The sequence below is a fragment of the Alligator mississippiensis genome, chromosome 1, assembly GCF_030867095.1.
Source record: "Alligator mississippiensis isolate rAllMis1 chromosome 1, rAllMis1, whole genome shotgun sequence".
In the NCBI taxonomy this organism is placed as follows: Eukaryota; Metazoa; Chordata; order Crocodylia; family Alligatoridae; genus Alligator; species Alligator mississippiensis.
Window position 1 is genome coordinate 229,071,893 of NC_081824.1, and position 20,404 is coordinate 229,092,296.

Sequence of the window (20,404 nt, forward strand, 5' to 3'; positions counted from 1 at the left end):
ACCACAGGCATTGCTCAGGCAGAGCTACTCCAGCCAGTGCCAAAGGGGAGCAGTCCATCTCCGTGATGGCAGGCCACGGAGCAGGTGCTCATGGAGAGAGCCCTGAGCAGGGCTCCCTACACTCGAGGTATTAGACTTAAAGCACATTAACTAATGTGCATTAATGCACATATAGACACACCCTTGGGCAGTCCTGTAGCAGGTGCGGGGGCCACTCCAAGTGCCAAAGTGAAGGAGCATCAACAGGAGCTGCCCAGCTGGGGCAGGGTGTGGGACAGCAGTTCATTTGTGTGGGGGCATGGAAATGCTGGGAGGGTGGTTCCTGCCGCTGTGTGCACTTCCAGGTAAGCATGGGGGGGGTGCCCCCCAGATCTGTGTGTGGGGTGAGGGTGGGCCCTGGGCACCAAACTTTGTTCCTACGGCACTACCCTTGGCGCATGTCTACATGTGCATTAATGCACTTTAGTTAATGTGCATTAAGTAGGGTGGCCATCATAGAGGACATTCCAGTTTTCTGCTACTTGGTCCTCTGTTGATACGAAACCAGATGCCTTTATGTCCTCTGTTTTTCTTTTGAAGAAAAGAGCTACTCCAGCTAGTGCCAAAGGGGAGCAGCCCATCTTTGTGATGGCAGCGCATGGAGCAGGCGCCCATGGAAAGAGCCCCGAGCAGGGCTCCCTAACACTTGAGGTACGAGACTTAATGTGCATTAACTAATGTCCGTTAACACACATGTAGACCTGCCCTTGGGTAGCGCTGTAGCAGGTGTGGGAGGGAGGAGGAAGAGAAGAGAAAAATACAGGACATAAAGGCATCTGGTTTCATATCAAGAAGACAACCGGACTGTCCTCATGATGGCCACCCTAGCATTAAGTCTAGTACCTCCACTGTAAGGTACTAGGAAAATGCACATTAGCCTGTCTAATGCACATTAACGGAAGAGTACAGGGTTTTTTTAGCGAGGTTTTAACGCCCATTAAAATAGGCTAATGTGCACGTGTAAATGTGCCCCAACAACCCTATTCCTGGGGTGGGGTACAGGGCACCTGCAGGCCACTACACCCCTCCCCCTGCTGCCTGTAATTAGGGGTGAGGGGGAAGAACGGGAGGTCATGGGGGTCCCATGGGACACACCACAGCCCACGGTGCTGGTAGGGGGTGCAAGACTCCCCGCGGCACAAAGACCCGGGCACTCCCCGTCCCGCGGCGCCTACAACTCCCAGTATGCAGCGCGCCCCCACGGCAGCTGGCGGCGCGCGTCCCGCCGCTCTGCATGCCGGGGGATGTAGTCCCGGCGCCCACTGAGAGGGGCCGCGCCCGGGGGTGTCGGGGTGGTGGGCAGAGAGGCGGCAGGCTCCGGCCCCGTTCCCAGCCCCGTGTGACCCGGCGGACGCCCTACTCGGGGGAGCGGGCCGGCAGGCGCTGCAGGGGCGGGCTCGGGCGGCTGCGCAGTCGGGGAAGCGCGGCGGCGCCAGTTCCGTGTTTACACGCCCACTCCGGAGCTGGAGCGGCAGCAGGAGCCGGAGCCGCCGCGCAGGGACTGCCCCCTGCAAAGCCAGGGGGTCTGTGCCATCCCCCCACCCCTTGTCCCGCATCCGCCGCCCCCCGCTGCAGCCGGGCGCCCCGGCCCCGGGGATGTTCTCCCGCAAGGGCCATGCGGATGTCAAGAAATCTACACAGAAAGCGCTGGACCCGAAGAAGGACGTGCTGACCCGCCTCAAGCACCTCCGCGCCGTGCTGGGTGAGCCCCGGGCACTGCCCGCCGCCTCCTCCGCGGGGCACGGGCCTGGAGGGGCTGGGTGTCTCGGGTGGGCAGTGCCGAGTGCGCCTGGGTTTGAGCCTTGCGGGAGAGGCCCCGGGTAGACAGAGCGGGGCACAGACATCTTTCTGTCAGTGGAAGGGGGAGAAGAGTTTGAAAACCTGCTTGACAACGGGCTCTTCAAATCAGTAGTTGCCACCCTTGGAATCGGCGCTGTTCCTTGACTCCAGGTGGCCCAGGACGAACTTGTAGTATCAGGCCCCCGTTCGCCAGAGAGAATGATAATAATAGTAATAATAATGACCATTTTCTGGCCTCCTTTCTGTCTGGGGCACCCTGTTGGCCCATGCCTGTGTCTGGTCTTGTTTGGAATGACTGGGTGTTTCCTGTGCACCAGTTCGCGCCTGGTTTTGTTATCCAAAGTGTCTGCAATCCAGTCTCTTGTGGGGGATTCAGAGTCATAAAAAATGAGGGTTGGACACAGCGTTCCCTCTAAGCTGCGTGGCGTGCGCGGCTGCACAGGCAAGCTTATGCCATGCTGCCAGGTGCGCCTGCATGGCTGCACAGCTTGGAGGGAACGCTGGTTGGAAGGGACCATTGGAGGTCATCCAGTGGTTCTCCACCTTTTTTGGACCAGGACTCATTTGGAAATGTCAATGGCTCATCCCAACCCAGTGCCCCTCGCTTCTGACCTGCTGCCCCCCACCCCACAGTGTGGGCTCCAAGCAGCCCCTTGCAGGCTGGCGATTTCCCACCTTTTTCTCCTTTAAAGGAGAATCCATTTTTAAAGTTTGTTGATCCATTTTTAAAGTTTGCTCATGACCCTCTCAGATATTCTTGCGACCTATGGGTTGAGAAACACTGATCTTGTTCAACCTCCTGTTCATATCAGGACCATCCCCAACTAGATCATCCCAGCCAAAGCTTTGTGTAGCTGGGTCTCAAAAACCTCCAAGGATAGAGACTCAACCACGTCCCTGGGTAACCTGTTCCAGTGTTTTACCATCCTCCTAGTGAGAGAGTTTTTTCCAATACTGTATCTAACCTAAACTTCCCTTGCTGCAACTTGAGACATTTAACTAGAAGGAACTTCTTTTAAAAAACCGCCCAGAAATAAAGAAACTCAATTGACTAGCATGCCCTGAGGTTTAGGACAAAGGTTAAGGAGAGTTAGTACCGCCCTGCCTCCTGTTCAGTTGTTGATGCTTCTGTATAAGTTAAATGACCTCATACATGAGTAGATCTGGTCTGACTAAAGCTGTTAGGATTAATGTCTCTTACATGAATTTAAGAAAATATCTTGAATTCCATTAGGATAAAAGGACAGGGCCACTTTGCAAAATCAATGTTTAGGATGTGTAACTGTAATGATAAACAGGCATTAAAAAGCATGGAAAAGGAAGGGTAAGGTCTTGCAGGATATTCCAGGAAATTTAACGAGATTTTATTTGGTTGAAGTGAAATGTCATTCCATTATTTAAATGATAGTAGCAGCATTTTAATGAAATATTATTCATATGCTACTTCACTGTATGAAAAGTGTATTAATTGAGTTCAGATGGAGTTTACTAGAGAATGAGCTGAAGGTTTCTGTTCCCCAGACAATTAAAGAACCAAAAAACACCTCCCAAACTCCTTCCCCTCCCTTGTTTTGGATAGGGCATGCCAAAAAACTCCTCTTGTACATAATCAAGCTATACCACAAAGAAGTTCGTGATAAAAAACCATTTACAGACCATTACTTATTTCCTTCTCTGAAATAAGATTTTATCAAAATGCACACATTGCCTCATGACTTTCTGTAAATTCTAGATGTCTTCTTTGTTCCACTGTGTGCATGGCTGGTAGTATTAAAGATGCAACACAAATTAACCACATTCTCCCAAACTGTTTGTTTGTTTAATCATTCGTTGGTTATATTTCAATAATCAACTGAGACTATCTAAGAATGCATTTTGGCATCTGGGTTCATAAAATATGCAGATGTTACAGGGGGACTAGTTCCACTTTATAGGCACCAAAATAACTTCAAAAGGTTGCTTTTAGATTAAAAATGTCATAGCAAATAAAAGCTTCTACAAATAAAAAAAAAGTTAAAGACTGCTAAGAAAATAACTACCTTATTAATTGCCTAATTTACAAAATCCAAGCGTATAAGGCAAGAAATAAATCATGAAACATAAAATATACTATGTACTGCAAACGTGTGCTTATCAATCTAATGAAATCTCATCACAGTGCAACAGCCCTAGGTCCAATATGCAGATTGCTCTTTTTAAAGAATTTTTATTATCTTGGTTCAGTACATTTTTAAGGACTATTGTTAAATGGGGACTAGTATCAGTTAGTATTTATTCATTGACACTGGCATTTTGGTAATGTATTTATAATTTACGTGTTTTAGGATGAATGTGATTTAATAGTAAGTGTGTAACATAAGTGATTTATAGTAAAAGCATTTCTGTTTGGAAAACTGCATGTTAAGAATGGCAAATATAAAAACTCTCTTAACACCCCCCCCTCCCGATTTTACCATGTGAGTTTATTAGTGAAAGGATACCAGTTTCTTACTGTGGCTCAAACTTAAGATTTTTTTAAATTATAAAACATGCATTTCTTTATACTTAATAAATCCTTATGTGCAATGCAGGCTTTATGACGACCTTTTTTCTTTATTTCCAGTGTTTGAGTCTGTGTGTGATAAGAAACTGCGTTATCATTTAACTGATATTTTAAATAGAATTGGTGTTTTTGTATATATGCTTTGGAATGTGCTTTTTTTAACATTTTTCATTTTTATATGTGGATGAATGAAAACAATGTTTCAAAAATATATAAGTGGTATACGTATCATATGACTATTAAATAAGGGAGCTGAAAATAGTTTCTTCAAAGCCTTATATATTTCAAAGCACAGTTGATAGGATGCATATGTTGCTTACAAAGATTGCATGTCTTGTTAACTAAGTTATTTTCTCTTCCAGTATTAGTAGATTATAGTACCACAATTTCTTAGTGGACCCAGAACTTGAGGGCTAAGGGGTTTCTTTCCCTACTGCTCAAGCCTTCTGGGCCAGCCAGTTTCCTTCCATGCCCCTTAGCAAAGGTCTGCACAGCAATACAGAAGTGTGATTGTAACCCAGTCAGGCATACCAAAACTCTAGTAATAGTAATACTACAGATGCAGAAACCTGAGTTAACACTTGGGAGTCTCTGACAAGCATCTCTTGGTGTTGCTAGATTCCGCTGAAGACATGCCACAACATCTTGGTTACTGTTTTTTACCTATGCTAACGAGACTTAAGCTAGCCAAGGGAGGCCTAGTCAAGCTATTGTCACGCTTCAGTTTGCTGCATAGACAAATGCTTAGTTACACCATTTGAAAAATGCTAATTGGAATGCTTTAGAACGAGGTAGTGCTTTTTTTCATTTGTGTATCTTTGACACTTTACAAAGACGGGTGGGAATTGTTAATCCTGTATGATCTAAATTTGGAAAATGGAACCCTTTTGTGTGAGAAGTACTGTGTTTAGTGGGTAAGATAGATTTAGGTCACCTCTAAAGGTTTGTGGTCTCAGTGTTGTTTGAAGCTTCTGAGTAACCTTTGGCAAATCATTTAAATTTCTTTTCCATTTTGAAAATAAACCCATGCAAGTTTTTCTTTAGGCAAGAGAATACTGTAGTGGAGAATTCAGGAGAATGCATTTTACTATTCTTGGTTTTGAAAACTGCTTCTTGTGTAAGCCAAGGTGAAATATACCTAGTCTTCAAATTTGGACCCAGGCTTCAAATTTGGTGGTACTATGTGGTTTTGCTGGGCAGCTCATATGATACAAAATAACCCACACATGTTATACACAGTTTTAGGAAAACCTATATTTAAGTGGTCTGATCTTGTTATCAGTGACAACTGACCCAATAATTTGATGTTATGTGGACTTTTTCTATTTTTGGATGGCACGAAGTGTGTGATTCTTAGAACACTGCACTCTTTCTGCAAGACTTGATGCATGACATGTTTACAACAGTGTTTAAAGAAGGACAGAAAGATAACCTACTGTCCTACAGTGATTTTACTAACTCAAATCTGTTGGAGAGGTAGGTCTGAAGTCAGGCAGAAGGTAGAGCAAGGTGGCACCTTATGGTGCGTATACACGAATTACCGGACATCGACACGTTCCAGCATCACATGTATCAGCATCTCTGCACTGAAAAATGGCGGCAGGGGTGCTTTAACTAAAGCTCATTCATTGAGTTTTAGTTAAAGCACCCCTGCCGCCATTTTTCAGCACGGGGATGCGGAAGCATATGATGCTTTGGGTGCTTTAATTAGAGTGGCTCTTAGAGCCACTCTAATTAAAGTGCCCGCCTCCCCTCATTCCTGGAGCATGTCTATAAACACCCTCAGATATTAACTGGTTTTGAGAGGCAAAAGCTTTCAAATACAACAGCCTACTTAGATGCTGTGAATGGACTGGCGGAAAAGAAAGTTTTTTTTAGAGAGGAATGGGGCAGAGTAGACGTTGCCAAGAGAGATAAAGAGTGGGTTTATTAGATCAATTGAGATGAATGAGGCAGTTAACACCTTGAGGGCCAGTGGAGTTAATGGCTAGTTCAGGTAGTGGGATGAGAACCCATAGTCCCACGGTTAATGCAGTTGAGTTCGTGGATAATTTCTTGTTCTGCGATTTTGCTTTTAAATTGGTTTAAAAAAATTTTTTTTCACCTTGTTTAAAAACTGTTGACTCAGGGGTCAGTGATTGAACACCCAGGGAAGTTAGTGTTCTGCCACAGGCTTTTGCTTATTTCTGGAATTGATAACAAATCAGTTTCCATTCATTCCTTCAGATAAGTCTGTTCAATATTGGCTGCAGTAGGGCACTGTAAACTAGTGATGGCATACATGATGTTGATAGAGGAGCAGGTGAATAATCCCAGATACGCTAATTAGTGTGGCTTGGTTTAGTGATAATACAGTCTATGTTGAGGAGGGGGCATAGATGGCATATTGGGTCTGTATCAAGACCTGGTGTCTTGGTGAGAACTAAAATTAGCTAGTCTGTTGATGGAGAAATGTCATTTGAGGTGGGAGTGCTGCCTGTATGCCAGGATCTTTGGGTAGTTGTAATTTTCCAGGAGGGGTCAGAGTTCATTAATGGTGGATCTAAAGCAACAATGGCCAATGTTTTTGGCAGGCCTACTGCATTACATCCCACTCCCTTCCTAAGTGCAGCACTGATTTCTTCCACCTTATATCTGCTTCTGAAACATACCTGATAATTTGCACCCTGGGGTATTGAAATGAAGGTAGCGGGGCTCAAGCCTCTGGCCACAGTCACACCACGAAGAACAGAGCAGGGGTAGGATGCTACTGCAAAAGAAGATGTCACCACCAAGAACCTGGTTACACATTCTCTATCCCCTCAACCATTTCTGTTTTATGTTGTGAGAATCAAGTGTTAACTTGGCGGTGACATCTGATGCCTCTCTCTCCTCTCCCACTTTGCTCCATGCCACCAAAGTCTTGAGCCCCCCTGCTTCTCTTCCAGCACCTCCCTTTACTGAGTACCCAGGGCTTGTGTGCCACACTAAGCAGCTGCCTGTGCCACTTGTGGCATGTGTGCCAGGGGTCGACCATCCCTGGTGTAAGGTATTCAAGCTGGGGGCTGTAAGTGATGACCAGAGGGATTCAGTTGTCCTTGTCACGACGTTAGAGTGGGGTCTGAGTCTTCTTGTCTGTTTAGTAGGTTGGACTGGGGTTTGAGTATAGCTGTGATCTGAGTGGCTACAGTTTTGGGATTGTATTGTAAATCTACAAAACACTGTTTTAGATCCCTGAGATGTGTAGTCCCAGGGTTCCCCCTATGTGAAAACAGCTCTCTTCTTCCTACATTCCTCTGGGTCAACCCAGAGAAGTGCTATGAGTGGGAGGCAGATGCCTGGGGCTGGAGCCCTCCCAAAGCCCTGTGAAGATTCCTGCTGCAGGAGAATGCCCCCCTCCCTGCCTCTATCCCCACACATCCCACGGATCAGATGAGTATTGGTGTGCGTGCTGTGCAGCAGATGAGGGGAGCTTGTGTTCTGCTCTAGCTGAGCTGTGCAGGGGCTGGGCTCGGCCCTGGGCAGTGGTTGTGGTGGGGCAGGCAGCTTCCCCCTCCCCATGTCTGCTCCTGAGCTGATGGGTGACACCTGGGTGGATCAGTCAGTAAGGGGGACCCATCTGTCACTGCTGCCGCTGTCCCAGGCTGAGCCCAGCTGCCACCCAGCTCTGCTGGAGTAGGGCTTGAGCTCCTCTCACCCTAGGGCCAGTGCGGACACTGGCAGTGGCAGGCTGGGGAGGGGAGGAGATGTGCCTCTGAGCAGGGAATGGTAAGGGGGGAATTCTTACCTTCTTCCGGATTCAAAAAAGTCCATGCTGCTCCTTTTCTGGCACAGTCTGCCTACCCTCTGAGGAGAGGGCAGGAGTCTGGGTGCAGCCAATCCTGTAGCGCTGGTTGCTGCTCCTGCACCCACTTCTTGTAAAATCCGGGATCTGCCCTGGCATGTGATAATGGAAACTAATCACTGTAAGGGGCTCAGTTGTGATAGATTGTTACAGGCATTTGAGTCCCTATCCCATTGAAATCTGGGCATACTTTTCATGGATTAGATAAAGTCTCTCTGTATTAGGCAGTATATACTCTCACCTTCACTTGCAATATTGAATTAGCTAACTTTTAGGGAAATTTAAAATGGAAAATGAAGGTAATGAATGAAATATTAGGGAAGTAAGTAGAAAGTCTTACACCAGTCACTGAAAAGGGACAGACTGGGACTCATGTACCGAGTTGCTAATAGACTCCGGCTGTGAAGGTGCCTTGCCTGTGGCTCCTTGGAGTTACACTTTTCAGATCAATATATTATTAAATGTCTTTGGGTGCTGCACTGAGACATAAGGAAAAAGGGTTGATCTCTAAGGTGTAAACATGCGTTATGGTTACCCTGAGTAATTTACTAGGGATGATACTCTGTAGTAGTATGAAGCAGACCTATGACCAGGAGACCTATAAGCTCTTCCAGGCTTGCTCTCTGTGCTAGTCCAGTATGTCAGTAGGGGAGCTAACTTGCATTAAGCAAATGGCCATTCTGGGATGAGACAAACCAGGAGAGCAGACTCATGGCTGGCACACCAGATTAATACATGTTAGCGTATAGATAGTGGAGTGACTCATGTCCATGTAAGGCTGTAGATCACACTTCTGATCCACTTTTACCTCAGAATAAAGTCAAATTACTTCAGAGTAATGTACTATGTGTTTGCATCCTGATATAATTGGACCCCATATTGTTCAGGCATTGGAAGAACAGCCAGTACCTTTATGGCCAGATTCACAGGGGAAAAATAAAAGGCCTTATTCATTATTTATAACTACTGTGTTACGTTTCTGCTGTGTTCAGAGCTGACATTCCTTCTTTATGCAGTAGATTGGAGCTGTAGTTTACATGTTAGCTGTGAGTCAATATACTACTGTTTGTTGTAAGCTTCTCTGATTCTCAAATAATACATTAAGAATCCAATAAATAGTGTGACCTGGACAGTGGTCAGTCTTGTAATTTTTCATAAGGTGGAGGTATATAATCGCAGCCCTCCCTTCTTTTCCCCTACTGTAGCATAGCCCTAAGGAAATCATGATAAAAACATGACTTACACAAAACATCTCAAGGGTCGTGTCCAGATGTGCATGGACGTTCAGTTCCCCGGGGACAAGTAGTGGTGGCATACCTTGTGCTGCCACTAATTGTCCCTGTGGAATGCCTGTGCCACGCGCACTCTGGCATGTGGGAAGTTGCCCTGGGTGGGGTAGGGGAGGCTGTGACCAGCACTGGGCTGGCCCCAGCAGCCTTACCTGGGGGCCTTCCTGGGCTACAGCAGTGATGATCCTGCCTCATAGAGCCTGGCTGGCAGCGGAGTGTGGCTCCAGCCAGTCAGGTTCTGACTTTGGGTGGCACGCACTGCCACCATGTATGCCCTTCAGCTCTTTCTTCTGCAGGTTTTTTTTTTTTGACCCCTGGATATCTGGAGAACAGCTAAACATACCGCATGGCTGTGCTCATCTGGATGCAGCCAAGCAGTGAATTTGAATAGGCAATCCTGTCACTGGGACATGACTTTCAAATATGGGTTTTTCCCATTGGGCATAAATTTAAGAATCATATCTGCCTCATGTAAAATATACATATTAAATAGGAATTTCAAGATTTGTGTTAAATCATTATTTTGGGAAGCTCATAACTAAAAAAATTGCAACGTTAGAAATTGTATTTTGTTCTAATGATTTAAGTGTATGCTGTCTAAAAATACCTTGCAGGAACATATTTTAAAGGAGTGTGGGCAGGTCTCGCAGTCCTTTAAATTATTCCTTTTGTCCCACAGTTAAAGTTTCTAAAAAATCCAGCAACTTTTTTTTTCATATTTCCCCCTCAGTCTACAAGAGAGAGAGAGAGGAAACCAAGCAGCCCTTCTGCGCTACCCAGCAATTTTACACATGAATTAGATTTTGGTTTGTGGGTGTGCACACATTATCTGTACACATGTTGCTCTGTTTTTTCTTTCCTTTTTTGTGAGCCAGCACAGGGCACTGAAAGTTATGTGAATGCTCCAGGGGAAGGATTTTGGTAACATTCAAAGCATTGCTGGCTTTCTTTGTTGGTTAGGTACGCATAGCAGTTAACAAAAATATGCCTATCTGTATAACATGATAAATCTACAAACCAAAGCAGGACTCACCAACTGTTGGTGCCAGGGCCAGGGCTTCATGTAGCCTGTAAGGGGCCCCAGGCTACTCCCCAGCTGCTGCTCTTCAATCGCTCTGGCTGCAGCAGTGGCTGCAGTCGGTGGGCTCCCCTTCACTCCTTCAGCTTCTGTCCTACCCCTGCCGGAGGGGGAATTGCAGTGAATCTCAGGCTGCATAGGTGCATGGTGTAGTGTGGGGGAGAGGAAGCACCCATGTGGGTGCATAGTGCAGCTGTGTGTGCTTATAGAGCAGGCTGCCCAGGGGGGCCTGTGGCTTACCTTTGTGTGGCCTCTGTGTGATATCTGCTGCAGGGGGTGCAGCCCCTACCCATGTAGAAGTTTGACGACTCTGAACCAAAGCAAAGATGATAGATAGCGTACAGATAGGTTTTTAAGTTATAGGATCATAGAAAGTAGGGCTGGAAGACACCTCATGAGGTCATCAGTCCAGCCCTGTGCAAATCAGGATCATCCCTAACTGAGCTATCCCAGTATATCCTCCTCTTGACAATTTCTAGGGATAGAGATTCCAGTCTTCATATCAGTCCTTTAAACTGTCCTGTCTCTTGCAGTAGAATGTTTAATATCCTAAAATACTGTTTGGAAATTATATCAGTGGAAACCGCAAGAGAGAGAACTTGAGTTATAATTGACTTATTGAGTCAATTATTGACTTATAATTGAGTTCTACCAGATTCACGTTTTGGTTTTCAGAGCCTCTAATATGACGTGGGAAAAGCAGACATGGGATATAACTAACTGATGATTTCTGATACAAAATTCAGCTGCAAATCACTGACATGCTAAAGGCTCCAGAAAGCAGCCAAGGATCGCTAACAAACCCGTTTCTTAAAAAAAAATAAAAATGGGGGAGGCAATTGATATCCATTTTGCTGAGATCATTTGATCCCAACAGTCTTTCCTGCCCACGTGCAAGGGGAGGCTGGATCCAATGATCTGTAAGGTCCCTTCCAGCCCCTAACAACTGTGAAACTATGAATTAAACTAAATGCAAGTTGACTTTTATTGACAGGACTTGTGTATTTTACACATGCCTTTTTTTTCTCCCCCCTCTCATGCAGCTCTAGTTTTTAATTCCTTAATAATAGAAGTTTGAGTACATTGTAGGGAAAAAAAAAAAAAAAAAAAAAGGTTAACCAACCCCTCCTGCAACCCCCCAAAAACTCTACCCTTCCTACTTACCACTGGCAATTGTTGCCACTGACCCAAGAAAGAGTTTATCATCGTTAGTGTTAGCCTGTTGCTTTTCAGCAGGAAACTTGTATTAAGTTAGAAGCAGTCTCTTAAGGGAGGTAGGCTTTTATCAAAAGCATCTCTGAACTTAATTTAGACAGAATGATCCAACTTTGGACAAAACTGCTTCCTGATTGCTGTTTCAAATGAAACTTTCTTACGTAGAAAAGGACAGTACCTTGCTGGTCTGTGCATAAGTGGCCCTTTGACAGCTACTTCCCTTTCACTCTTTCTGGAGTAGTTGAATAGCTTACATTGGGCATGTTTACACAGGATGCTTTACTGTGCAGCAGACTAATTTGTTGCCCAGTAAAGCATCATAATGTACATGTGCATGGCAGTTAGAGCACAGTAGCCTAATTTATTGCGCTGCTGGATAGTCCTGTCAGATACAAGTGGTATCCAGCAGTGCAGTAGGTTACTGTGCTTAAACACATGTATAGATGGTGACATCGGAATTAGTCTACTCTGGTTCAGTTTGATTCGAAGTATATCCAGATGCATTAATTGCACTTGTAGGCATGTCCACTTAGTTATAAAGTAGACAGATACAGTTAAAGGTACTCTGCAGTTAAAGGTACTCTACAAGCACAATTAAGTTACAGAGATGATAGTGTTGCTGAAAATGCTGTGCATTTAAAACATTTGTTCATTTAACTGATATGCAGGTAATGGAAGTTTGTTATAGTGTAAGCCTTAGGCAGCAAATTGTGGCTGGCATTAGGTTACATAGCTAAGCAAATCCTGCACTTATCTGGGTTGCATGCAAATGGAATATACTGTACATGTTTTCCTCTATTTTTTAATTGAGCACCATAGAAAATGAAGGATGGTCCAAAAGAATTTTCAGCATAATTAAAAAGAATAAAGATATTGACATAAGATCTCAAAGGATTAGCATGATGGTATTTCAGTACACTGCAGCCTCATTATAATGAACTCCCATGGGATGGAAAGAAAGTTCATTAAAAGAGGGTGTTCTCTATAATAGGACTAGTCATTTTTGTACATCATGATAATGAAAAGATTGGTTCCTGCTGTTAGGATTGTTAAAAGGAGGGAGGGGGGGAGGGTGTTGTATAAATATGGTTTGTTATAATGAGGTTGTACTGTATAATTTTTATGTAAATGACATTGGAACAACAGGCCAGAGGGCAAGAATATTGCAGTATTACCAATGCATGGCTATGCTCGTTTTTTTCTTGTTATGAAATTATGTTAACTGTTGCTTGCACATGACTTGCACGGTCATTTTGTGGTAATTTCTGTTAATATCTGTGCTGTGAATATTTGGACCTGTCTCTCAGTGCTGACTTTCTTTAACCACAATGTTTAAGCTGCATTCTAGCAATTGATTCATCCTCAGCTTCTCGCTCTCTTCAGCTGAGGCAGAAAAGCTACAAGATTTACATGCAATGGGTTTAAAATAAAACCAAAAAGCAAACTAAATGGAGCTGTCAGTCAGATGACAGGGGAATATTTAATTTTTAAAAAATGTTTGTTGTTGTTTTTCTTAAGGCCTGCTGAATCATTTAATTCCTCTGTCTCCTTGTCTGTTTCATGTTGACCATCTACTACAATTACATCATCTATCACAGTTGTGTTTGCCTTAGTTGTATTGGGAAAACTGAAGTTATTGTAGTTATCTAGTAGGGCGAAGACCCTTGCTGACCAGAAGGGATGTGAAGAGTAGCATTGGGGAGAAAAAAAGGACATGATGGAAAGGGGTACAGGAAAATGGATTAATGTATTGTTATTATCTAAAAGAAAAAGCAAACTTGTTTGCTCCCGTTTCAGCGTGTATTGTTGCACACACTTTATCCAGAATCCTAACCAAAACTATTAGATATCATAGCCAAGTTTATTACTTTTAAGATAAATGTCGTTTGCAACATGTCGATAAATAACAAAAACAATTTCCTGTAGTTTGCTTTGACATTGACTAATACTCATTTTTGGTTCATGTTGCACACAGTGACTGGTAGTTCCAGACACAGCATTTTGGAGATTTGGTGATCTAGGCATTTTTCAAGGTAGATTCTCAAACAATACTGTTTCAGCTGGTCATGGTGGTCTGCAGAACTGGTTCCTTTACAGTGGTCACCCCTAGATAATGCAGCCTCCTATTAGCTGTATTCTGGTCCCAGACTGTCAGAATTTTCATAGTAATCTTGATCAGCTCTCCTTTTAAAAAAAAATATATACAAAGTCCCATTCTTCTTTGCCATGTTGTCTCAGCAGTTACATGTGAGCACAAATGCTCATTTCCTTGCAGCTGTCTTAATCTTTATTGCCTCAGGAACAGTCCATTGTAGTTGAAATGTTTAATGGTTTACCCTTTAAGTGTATTTCATTTAGTTTTTATCTTCCTTTTAAAGAATTAAACATATTGGCATGGCTTAATATTGTGATAATATTTCAGAGCAGTAAGTACAGTTATGCGGGGGCAGATTTAGGGGAGTGCAGTAATGTGGTTGCACCCCTCTTCTCTGCCCCTTCCTTGCCCTTGTCCTGCAAACCCTTTTCGCCTCCTGTATCTGCTACTTCAGATGGCTCCTAATTAATTCAGAGATTACACTTAGCTTTTGTTTTGTAAATGTTCAAAAATGTCATACAAGGCATCTCATGGCAGTTACAGTTTCATAAATGAGGAAGATAGCCTTACTATTTGTGGCTTTCCAAGTTCTTTCAATGGTGGTTTCTGTTCACGGTTATGAATTGCAGGCCTTGCATGATATTTGAAGCCATAAATTTCTGTTTGCTTAGCTGTCTTTAAGGCTGAACGCTGTAAGGTTAGATACTTTTTTCAGTGTAAATCAACGGTTATTAAACTTGATCAGTGTTGGAACTTTTTCTTAATAGAGATACTTTTATTTCCCTTCTCTGACTGGCAAATAAATACATTTTCAGTGGTAACTACCTACTTTGAAGAGTAATATTGGGAGAATATTATAAAGTGCTTTAAGATGTCTTCATCATGGCTAACTGGAAATAAGGAAAACTAACACAATGGGGCTAACTCTTAACTATCAAGTGCTTTGTGGACCACTGGTGAGTCTTGGATCACAGACTAAGTATTAATACTTAGATAATTCTTCCTAAAAATCTGAACAAACTAGGAACCTTGTTGTTTTCCCCTAAAACTGGTTCCTACCATCAGATAAACCTCTAGTCAGCTAAATGGTGGAGACTGGCAATGAAATTTAATTAAATGTAAGACTGTGGAATTTCTGTGCTTTTGTTTTTTTTCCTGTCCTGAGTAATTACCATGCCTATGACCTGTCTGACAGTAATAATTGCTTTGTGGCAGCTGGCAGACACAAAGGTCTCGTCTGAAACAAGAAAATTAGTACCTTGCAGCTGTAGTGGTAATAGCAGTGCCGGAAGCTGCAGTGCAAACAGGACACATGTTCATTTGTCACTGTTCTCTGAGCTTTATCTGCACTAGAGAAATTTTTGAATAAAAGACCTGTTTGGCTGCCAGTGCAGTGTTCAGGTCTAATTTGCACAGTGCTGAAAATTTTCCTACTCTGCTGGTCAAATCATCTGTTGTAGGTCTCTTGATATCAGTTCCAACTGCTGTTGACAGGGCTGTGATATTTGTCAGAGGCTTTGCCTACATCAGAAACATTTCAGGATAATATAGCAACCTAGTCTTACATTGAATGTTTCTATGGTAAGTTGTGTGTCAGTACTAGCTCCCCTTGACTGGTGCTAGTACTGGATGTTATGTCTGCTCCAGGGTAGCCTTATGCTGATTTATGTACAGTTGTTGGCGGTTTTGTGTGCATGGTCTCACATCAGAATCTTGTTTGGTAAAGGGTAGCCCACTGGAGTGGGAACTAAGATGGGTAACTTTTTCCTCCTCTACTGGGTAGTATGAGTAGTTTTGTGTGCTTTAGAGTCCTTTATGGATCACAATCTCATAACTGCAGTATTTTGGATAGTGATATTATCCAAATACAAGTGGGTGGGGTGGGGTGGGGGAGGGGGCAGCAACTGTGGCTCTGTCTCCAACCCTGAGCCCAGAGTCGGAGTTGAAGCCACAGCGACCTACCCTCCATAATCTCTGCTCCTCCCCCCCCCCCCCCCGGCGCCAATCTTTGTTCCCTGCCGCCACTTACCTTCCTCTTGCAGCTGCAGCTCTAGCTCCAGCTAGTACCCTACTCCAGCCAGGGGCAGGGAGCAAGGGCTCATCCTAAATTCTGAATTGTCTTGGATTTGGGTAAATACAGTAATTTTAAACCATTTAGGAAAGTGACTATTCCTCAGATGTGTGTCTCTTTGTAGCATCTCAGGCTTTAACTTCTGGTAGTTTTTCTGTGGCAATTATCAGAACAACTTTTTACAAGAATATATTTGCTTGCTCAAGTGGATATTTCTTTGGCGTTTGCAGAAGGATTAACTTCGGTTTTTACTTGCCATTTAAGGTTCAGTTTGAAAATAATATTTGAGAATGTTATAAATAAATGCCACATATACAGTAAAAGCTGCCTTAACTGGCACCTTACAAACCAGCATGCTCTATTAACTAGCATGCCAGCTTGTAAGGTAAAAGCGAAACCAGAAGTGCCCACTGTGGCACTTCTGGTTTTGCTGAGCCCCCACAGCCCTTAGAGTGCTGGCAAAGACACCTGTTTGGGCCTCTCAGTTAACCGGGATGTTTTGTTATCTGCCTCCCCCCATCCCCCATGGGTGCCGGATAACAAAGCTTTTGCTGTATATGCTATAATATTATAAAAGCCTCAATCTGTCTGTCCCTAACACTTTATTCGCACTCTGATTGGTTACCTCTGCAGCCAATCAGAGTGCTCTGGACAGACAGACACATAGAGGAGCACTGCCATGACAGTGGGGACTGAGGGGCCGGAGCGGTGGGAGTGCGGGGTACCAGCTGCGCAGCATGGGCCTCACCCTGCCCCACATGGCAGAGCACCACCGTAACAGCAGGGACTGGGGCCGGAGTGAGTCTCTGTCCCTCCCTCCCTCCCTCCCCACCGTTATTCTTGATGGGAAATTTGCTAGTATATATGTCACATTCTAACCTAATCTAAGTCTTCAAAATCACAAACAACTAAACAACAGAGTTTTATTACCAGTGCTGTCCACAAAAAATATATATATTATATAATATATACTTTTTTGTGGGCAGAACTGGTAATAAAACTCTGTTGGTTAGCTGTTTGTGACTTAAACTAGACTTAAATTAGACTAGCAAGACTTAAATTAGACTAGAATGTTCTCTTTAGTTTATCTACTGACAGCCCATCTCCTTTTTTTTTTAAGTTGTTTAAGCATTTCAAGTAAGCAAATAAGGTCACCTATGAGGAAGGTTATTGTTACATATTACACTTAGCGCATTATATTTAGATCTTAGTAAGCATTAATAAGACTTAGAAAGTTTTTTTGAGCAGCCGCACATTAATGCTTACTATCATCTAACTATAGATCTAAATAGAGATTGTAGTTCTGCACCGGATTCTCATTCTGAGCCCTGGGATTCCACCAGAACTGGATGAAGGCTCTGGTGCAGCAAGGAGGCTGGGAGCTAAAAAAACAGCTGTTTGTTGGACTCCCATTCCACTACCTTATGGAAGCCTTGCCAGTTCAAGGCTCTAGTGTGGTAAGGTGGGCAGGGAGCTGGACATTTCAAGGCTCTTGTGTAGTGTGGGGGCTGGGAGTGACCGTGGTGTTGTATGGGAGCTGGTCCCAGTCCCTGCAGTGCACAGGTGCCTTCAACTGGCTGGGGCCTGCGCTGCAAACAACTTTTTGGAGTTCCCAGCTTCCTAACTGTGCTGTAGGACCTACGGTATCAGAGGTTGGCTTTGGTGTGATGGGAGAGTGAGTGGGAGCCCAGCAAGTATTTGTTAGTTGTCCCCCACCCCTCACCACCCCAGTGGAGTCTCCTAATTGTATTACTTCCGTGAAGCAGTCCAATGTTAGTTTAACGTGTTAGGTTATATGATTGGGAAATACTCCTCACTGAAAAGCAGAATTTTATTATTCTACGATAGCACTTAATAGGTGCTTTACTGCTTTAACCCTCAGACACTAGCATTGTAAGTGCTGTTAGCATGTGTGAAGTATAACATGAAACAATATACTAACACAAAAGAAAATCCAACAAACTTGAGCAGTTCACAGGTTTGGGCCAAATTACCCTATCTTCTAACTATGTGCACACAGACTGAGTGATATACAGATTAGTAGGCAGTGGAAAAATATAGGGAAAGCAAGTGAAACAAAAACAAAAGTATTGTCCATTCTGGTTCTTAAAAGATTTAAGAACCTAGCTTTTCTTTTTATCATTTTGCTTTGCTTGTTCCAGGAGGTAGAATGAGAATTTAGGATTGAATTTACAATTCTATAAACTTGCAGCAGTGCAGTTCTCTTTATTAAGCTTTAAGTTTAAGAATTAGGAAGGTAAATTTCCAACTTCTGGTAATTTTTTTAAAATCAGGTTTTATACTAGAGATCCTGAGTTTGAACATCTGTAATGAGTACATTATGTTTTCATATAGGGAATAAGAAGAAAATTACAGAGTGGTTTACAATACTGGATGCAAATGGTAATGGGTTATTGGCCAGACTCTTCCAGTAGATTGAATGAGTGGTCATTGACTGGAGAAAAAGCTTGGTATTATGAGCTCTTAGCATCAAAGAGAGATAGTTGGAATAAGGTCAAGGTATCTGATATGATAGTTCTCATGCTGTTGTCAGATTTCCTTAGATTTCAGTCCTTAGATTGTTGAATTTATTAGATGCCTGTTACATGTTCCATTTTTAGTAAATATGAGAGCAGCTGATCAGTAAAACATAATTTAAATCAGGGCTGTCCAGCTTCAAAGTCATCAGGGGCCACATGAGTGCGAGCCATGGGCACCCGGGCTACATTTCCCCCTCCCTTCCCATGCCTTCTGCATGTAGGAGGCATCCTCTGCTTTTCTATACCCTGTTTGTGGGTGGCTCCCATCTCTGCTCCCGTGCTGCACTGCAGGTCCCCTCCCTTCATCCTCCCCCCAGCACTGTGAGATGTACTGCCCCCTGGGGCATCAGTAGAAATCAAAAGTTGCAGGTGGGAGGGGGAGTCTAGACTTTTCCCCTGCAGCAGCAGCCAGACCAACTGGGGGAGTGGTGACTGAACAGGAACATTGTGGGGGGGGGGGCACACATTAACCAGTCTCTTCAAATTGAAGGTAACAAAAGGATTGAATGGATTTTTCTTATGTGAACATTCTCAAAGTTAATTTGCAAGTTGGGTTCATATCAAAATACAGACAATCTAAAAGGTTTTTTTTGGATTCTTTAAGCTCAGGTAAGAAAAATGATTAAAACTTTCACTATTGATTTTTTTTTTTTTTTTTTGAAAGAGCATAAGGCTGAGTTTTATCTTGCATATGTAGAGTCCATGGCTTCATTTTCATTAAAAGGTATTTGTGAAAGTGATTTATGTTTTTTGCTCCTGGCATTCTAGCAACTTTTCATTAGTAATTCATTGAGAAGTGTGTTCCTGCTCCAATTCCCTCTCCATCTTTTTCCTCTGACATCCAAATGATGGCAAAAGATCAGTTTGAAGCAGTTGTAACAACTGAGAAGAAATGGGCTTTCAGTGAGGGTAAAACAAATTGAGTGGGGATGTGGACAGAGAAGCAAATGAAATAAGAAACCAAGAGTGAAAAATACCATTGACTTCATTTAGTTAGGACAGTTTCATTGGAAAGTAACATTTTTGTAGAGCTTCTTACTCAGAGGCGGGCAATTATTTCGGGTGGAGAGCCGCTTACTGTGTTTTCTCAAGCCATCGAGGGCTGCATGACAGGCAGCCAGGGGCAGATAAATATTAATTTTCTAATTTTTTAGGGGCCCCGAGGGCCGGATAGAATGGCCTGGCAGGCTGCATCTGGCCCATGGGCTGCATTTTGCCTACCCCTGTATCTAACTCGTGTTGGTCCAGGGAGGACAGAATAAGTTCAGAATTGCTGTCACAAAACCATCCTTATGTATCTATCCCAATCTCCCAGTTGTAGTAGTATACAATTACTTCTTTGCTCTTCTCTCCATTGGAGAAAGCTCCACTTGAGAGAGAAAAATTATACCTATGCTGGTAAGAGCAGAATGAAACCATGAATCATCAGTGTTCTTTCTTTGCTTGCATTGCTGTGGGCATCCACACAGACTTGAAAGGGAATTAATCTTTTTTATTTTTATTTTTTTAAATATTAGTTGAGCACTTACTCCGGGATTGACAACTCATACGCAGAATTTCAGAAGAACCTCAATGATATTGAAACTTTCTGGCACTGGCACAGTAAAAGCTTCTGTTACTGTGGCGTGCCCTTTTGTTATTTAAACTTGTAAATTGTTTCTCCGTTCTCTGCAGAAAAATTTTAGGAACGAAATAGTTTGGAAGGAAAAAGATGTAGCTTTAAGAATAACACAAATCTCTGAGTGATTATCTGCCCCCTATTTATAAGATAGAATTTATTTTTTGATGAGGCAATCCCTTTTTTTTTCCTCCTTGTGAATAAAAGAGAAAGTTATTATGACCTCATCTCTTTTATGTGAAATCTTGTAAATGGAAGCCTTGTTTTCTGCTAGCTGTTGAGTTTAATAGAAGG

The 20,404-nt window shown here is 43.3% G+C and overlaps 1 protein-coding gene across 5 annotated transcripts in view; it reads left to right on the plus strand.

Annotated features, from left to right (window-relative positions):
* The first annotated feature begins 1,470 nt into the window (after positions 1–1,470).
* RALGAPA2 (Ral GTPase activating protein catalytic subunit alpha 2) overlaps positions 1,471–20,404 on the plus strand; it is a 374,428-nt gene continuing 355,494 nt past the window's right edge. For 3 of the 5 annotated variants that reach the window (XR_009458933.1, XM_059720247.1, XM_059720248.1), the window contains exon 1: positions 1,472–1,741. Coding sequence is in view for 4 of the 5 variants with exons in the window: in XM_059720247.1 (XP_059576230.1) it covers positions 1,636–1,741 (106 nt within the window). In the remaining variant the exon portion in view is untranslated. Of the gene's footprint in view, positions 1,742–20,404 lie in introns of all 5 variants that reach the window. The other 2 variants (XM_019491013.2, XM_019491014.2) reach the window with 2 other exon arrangements.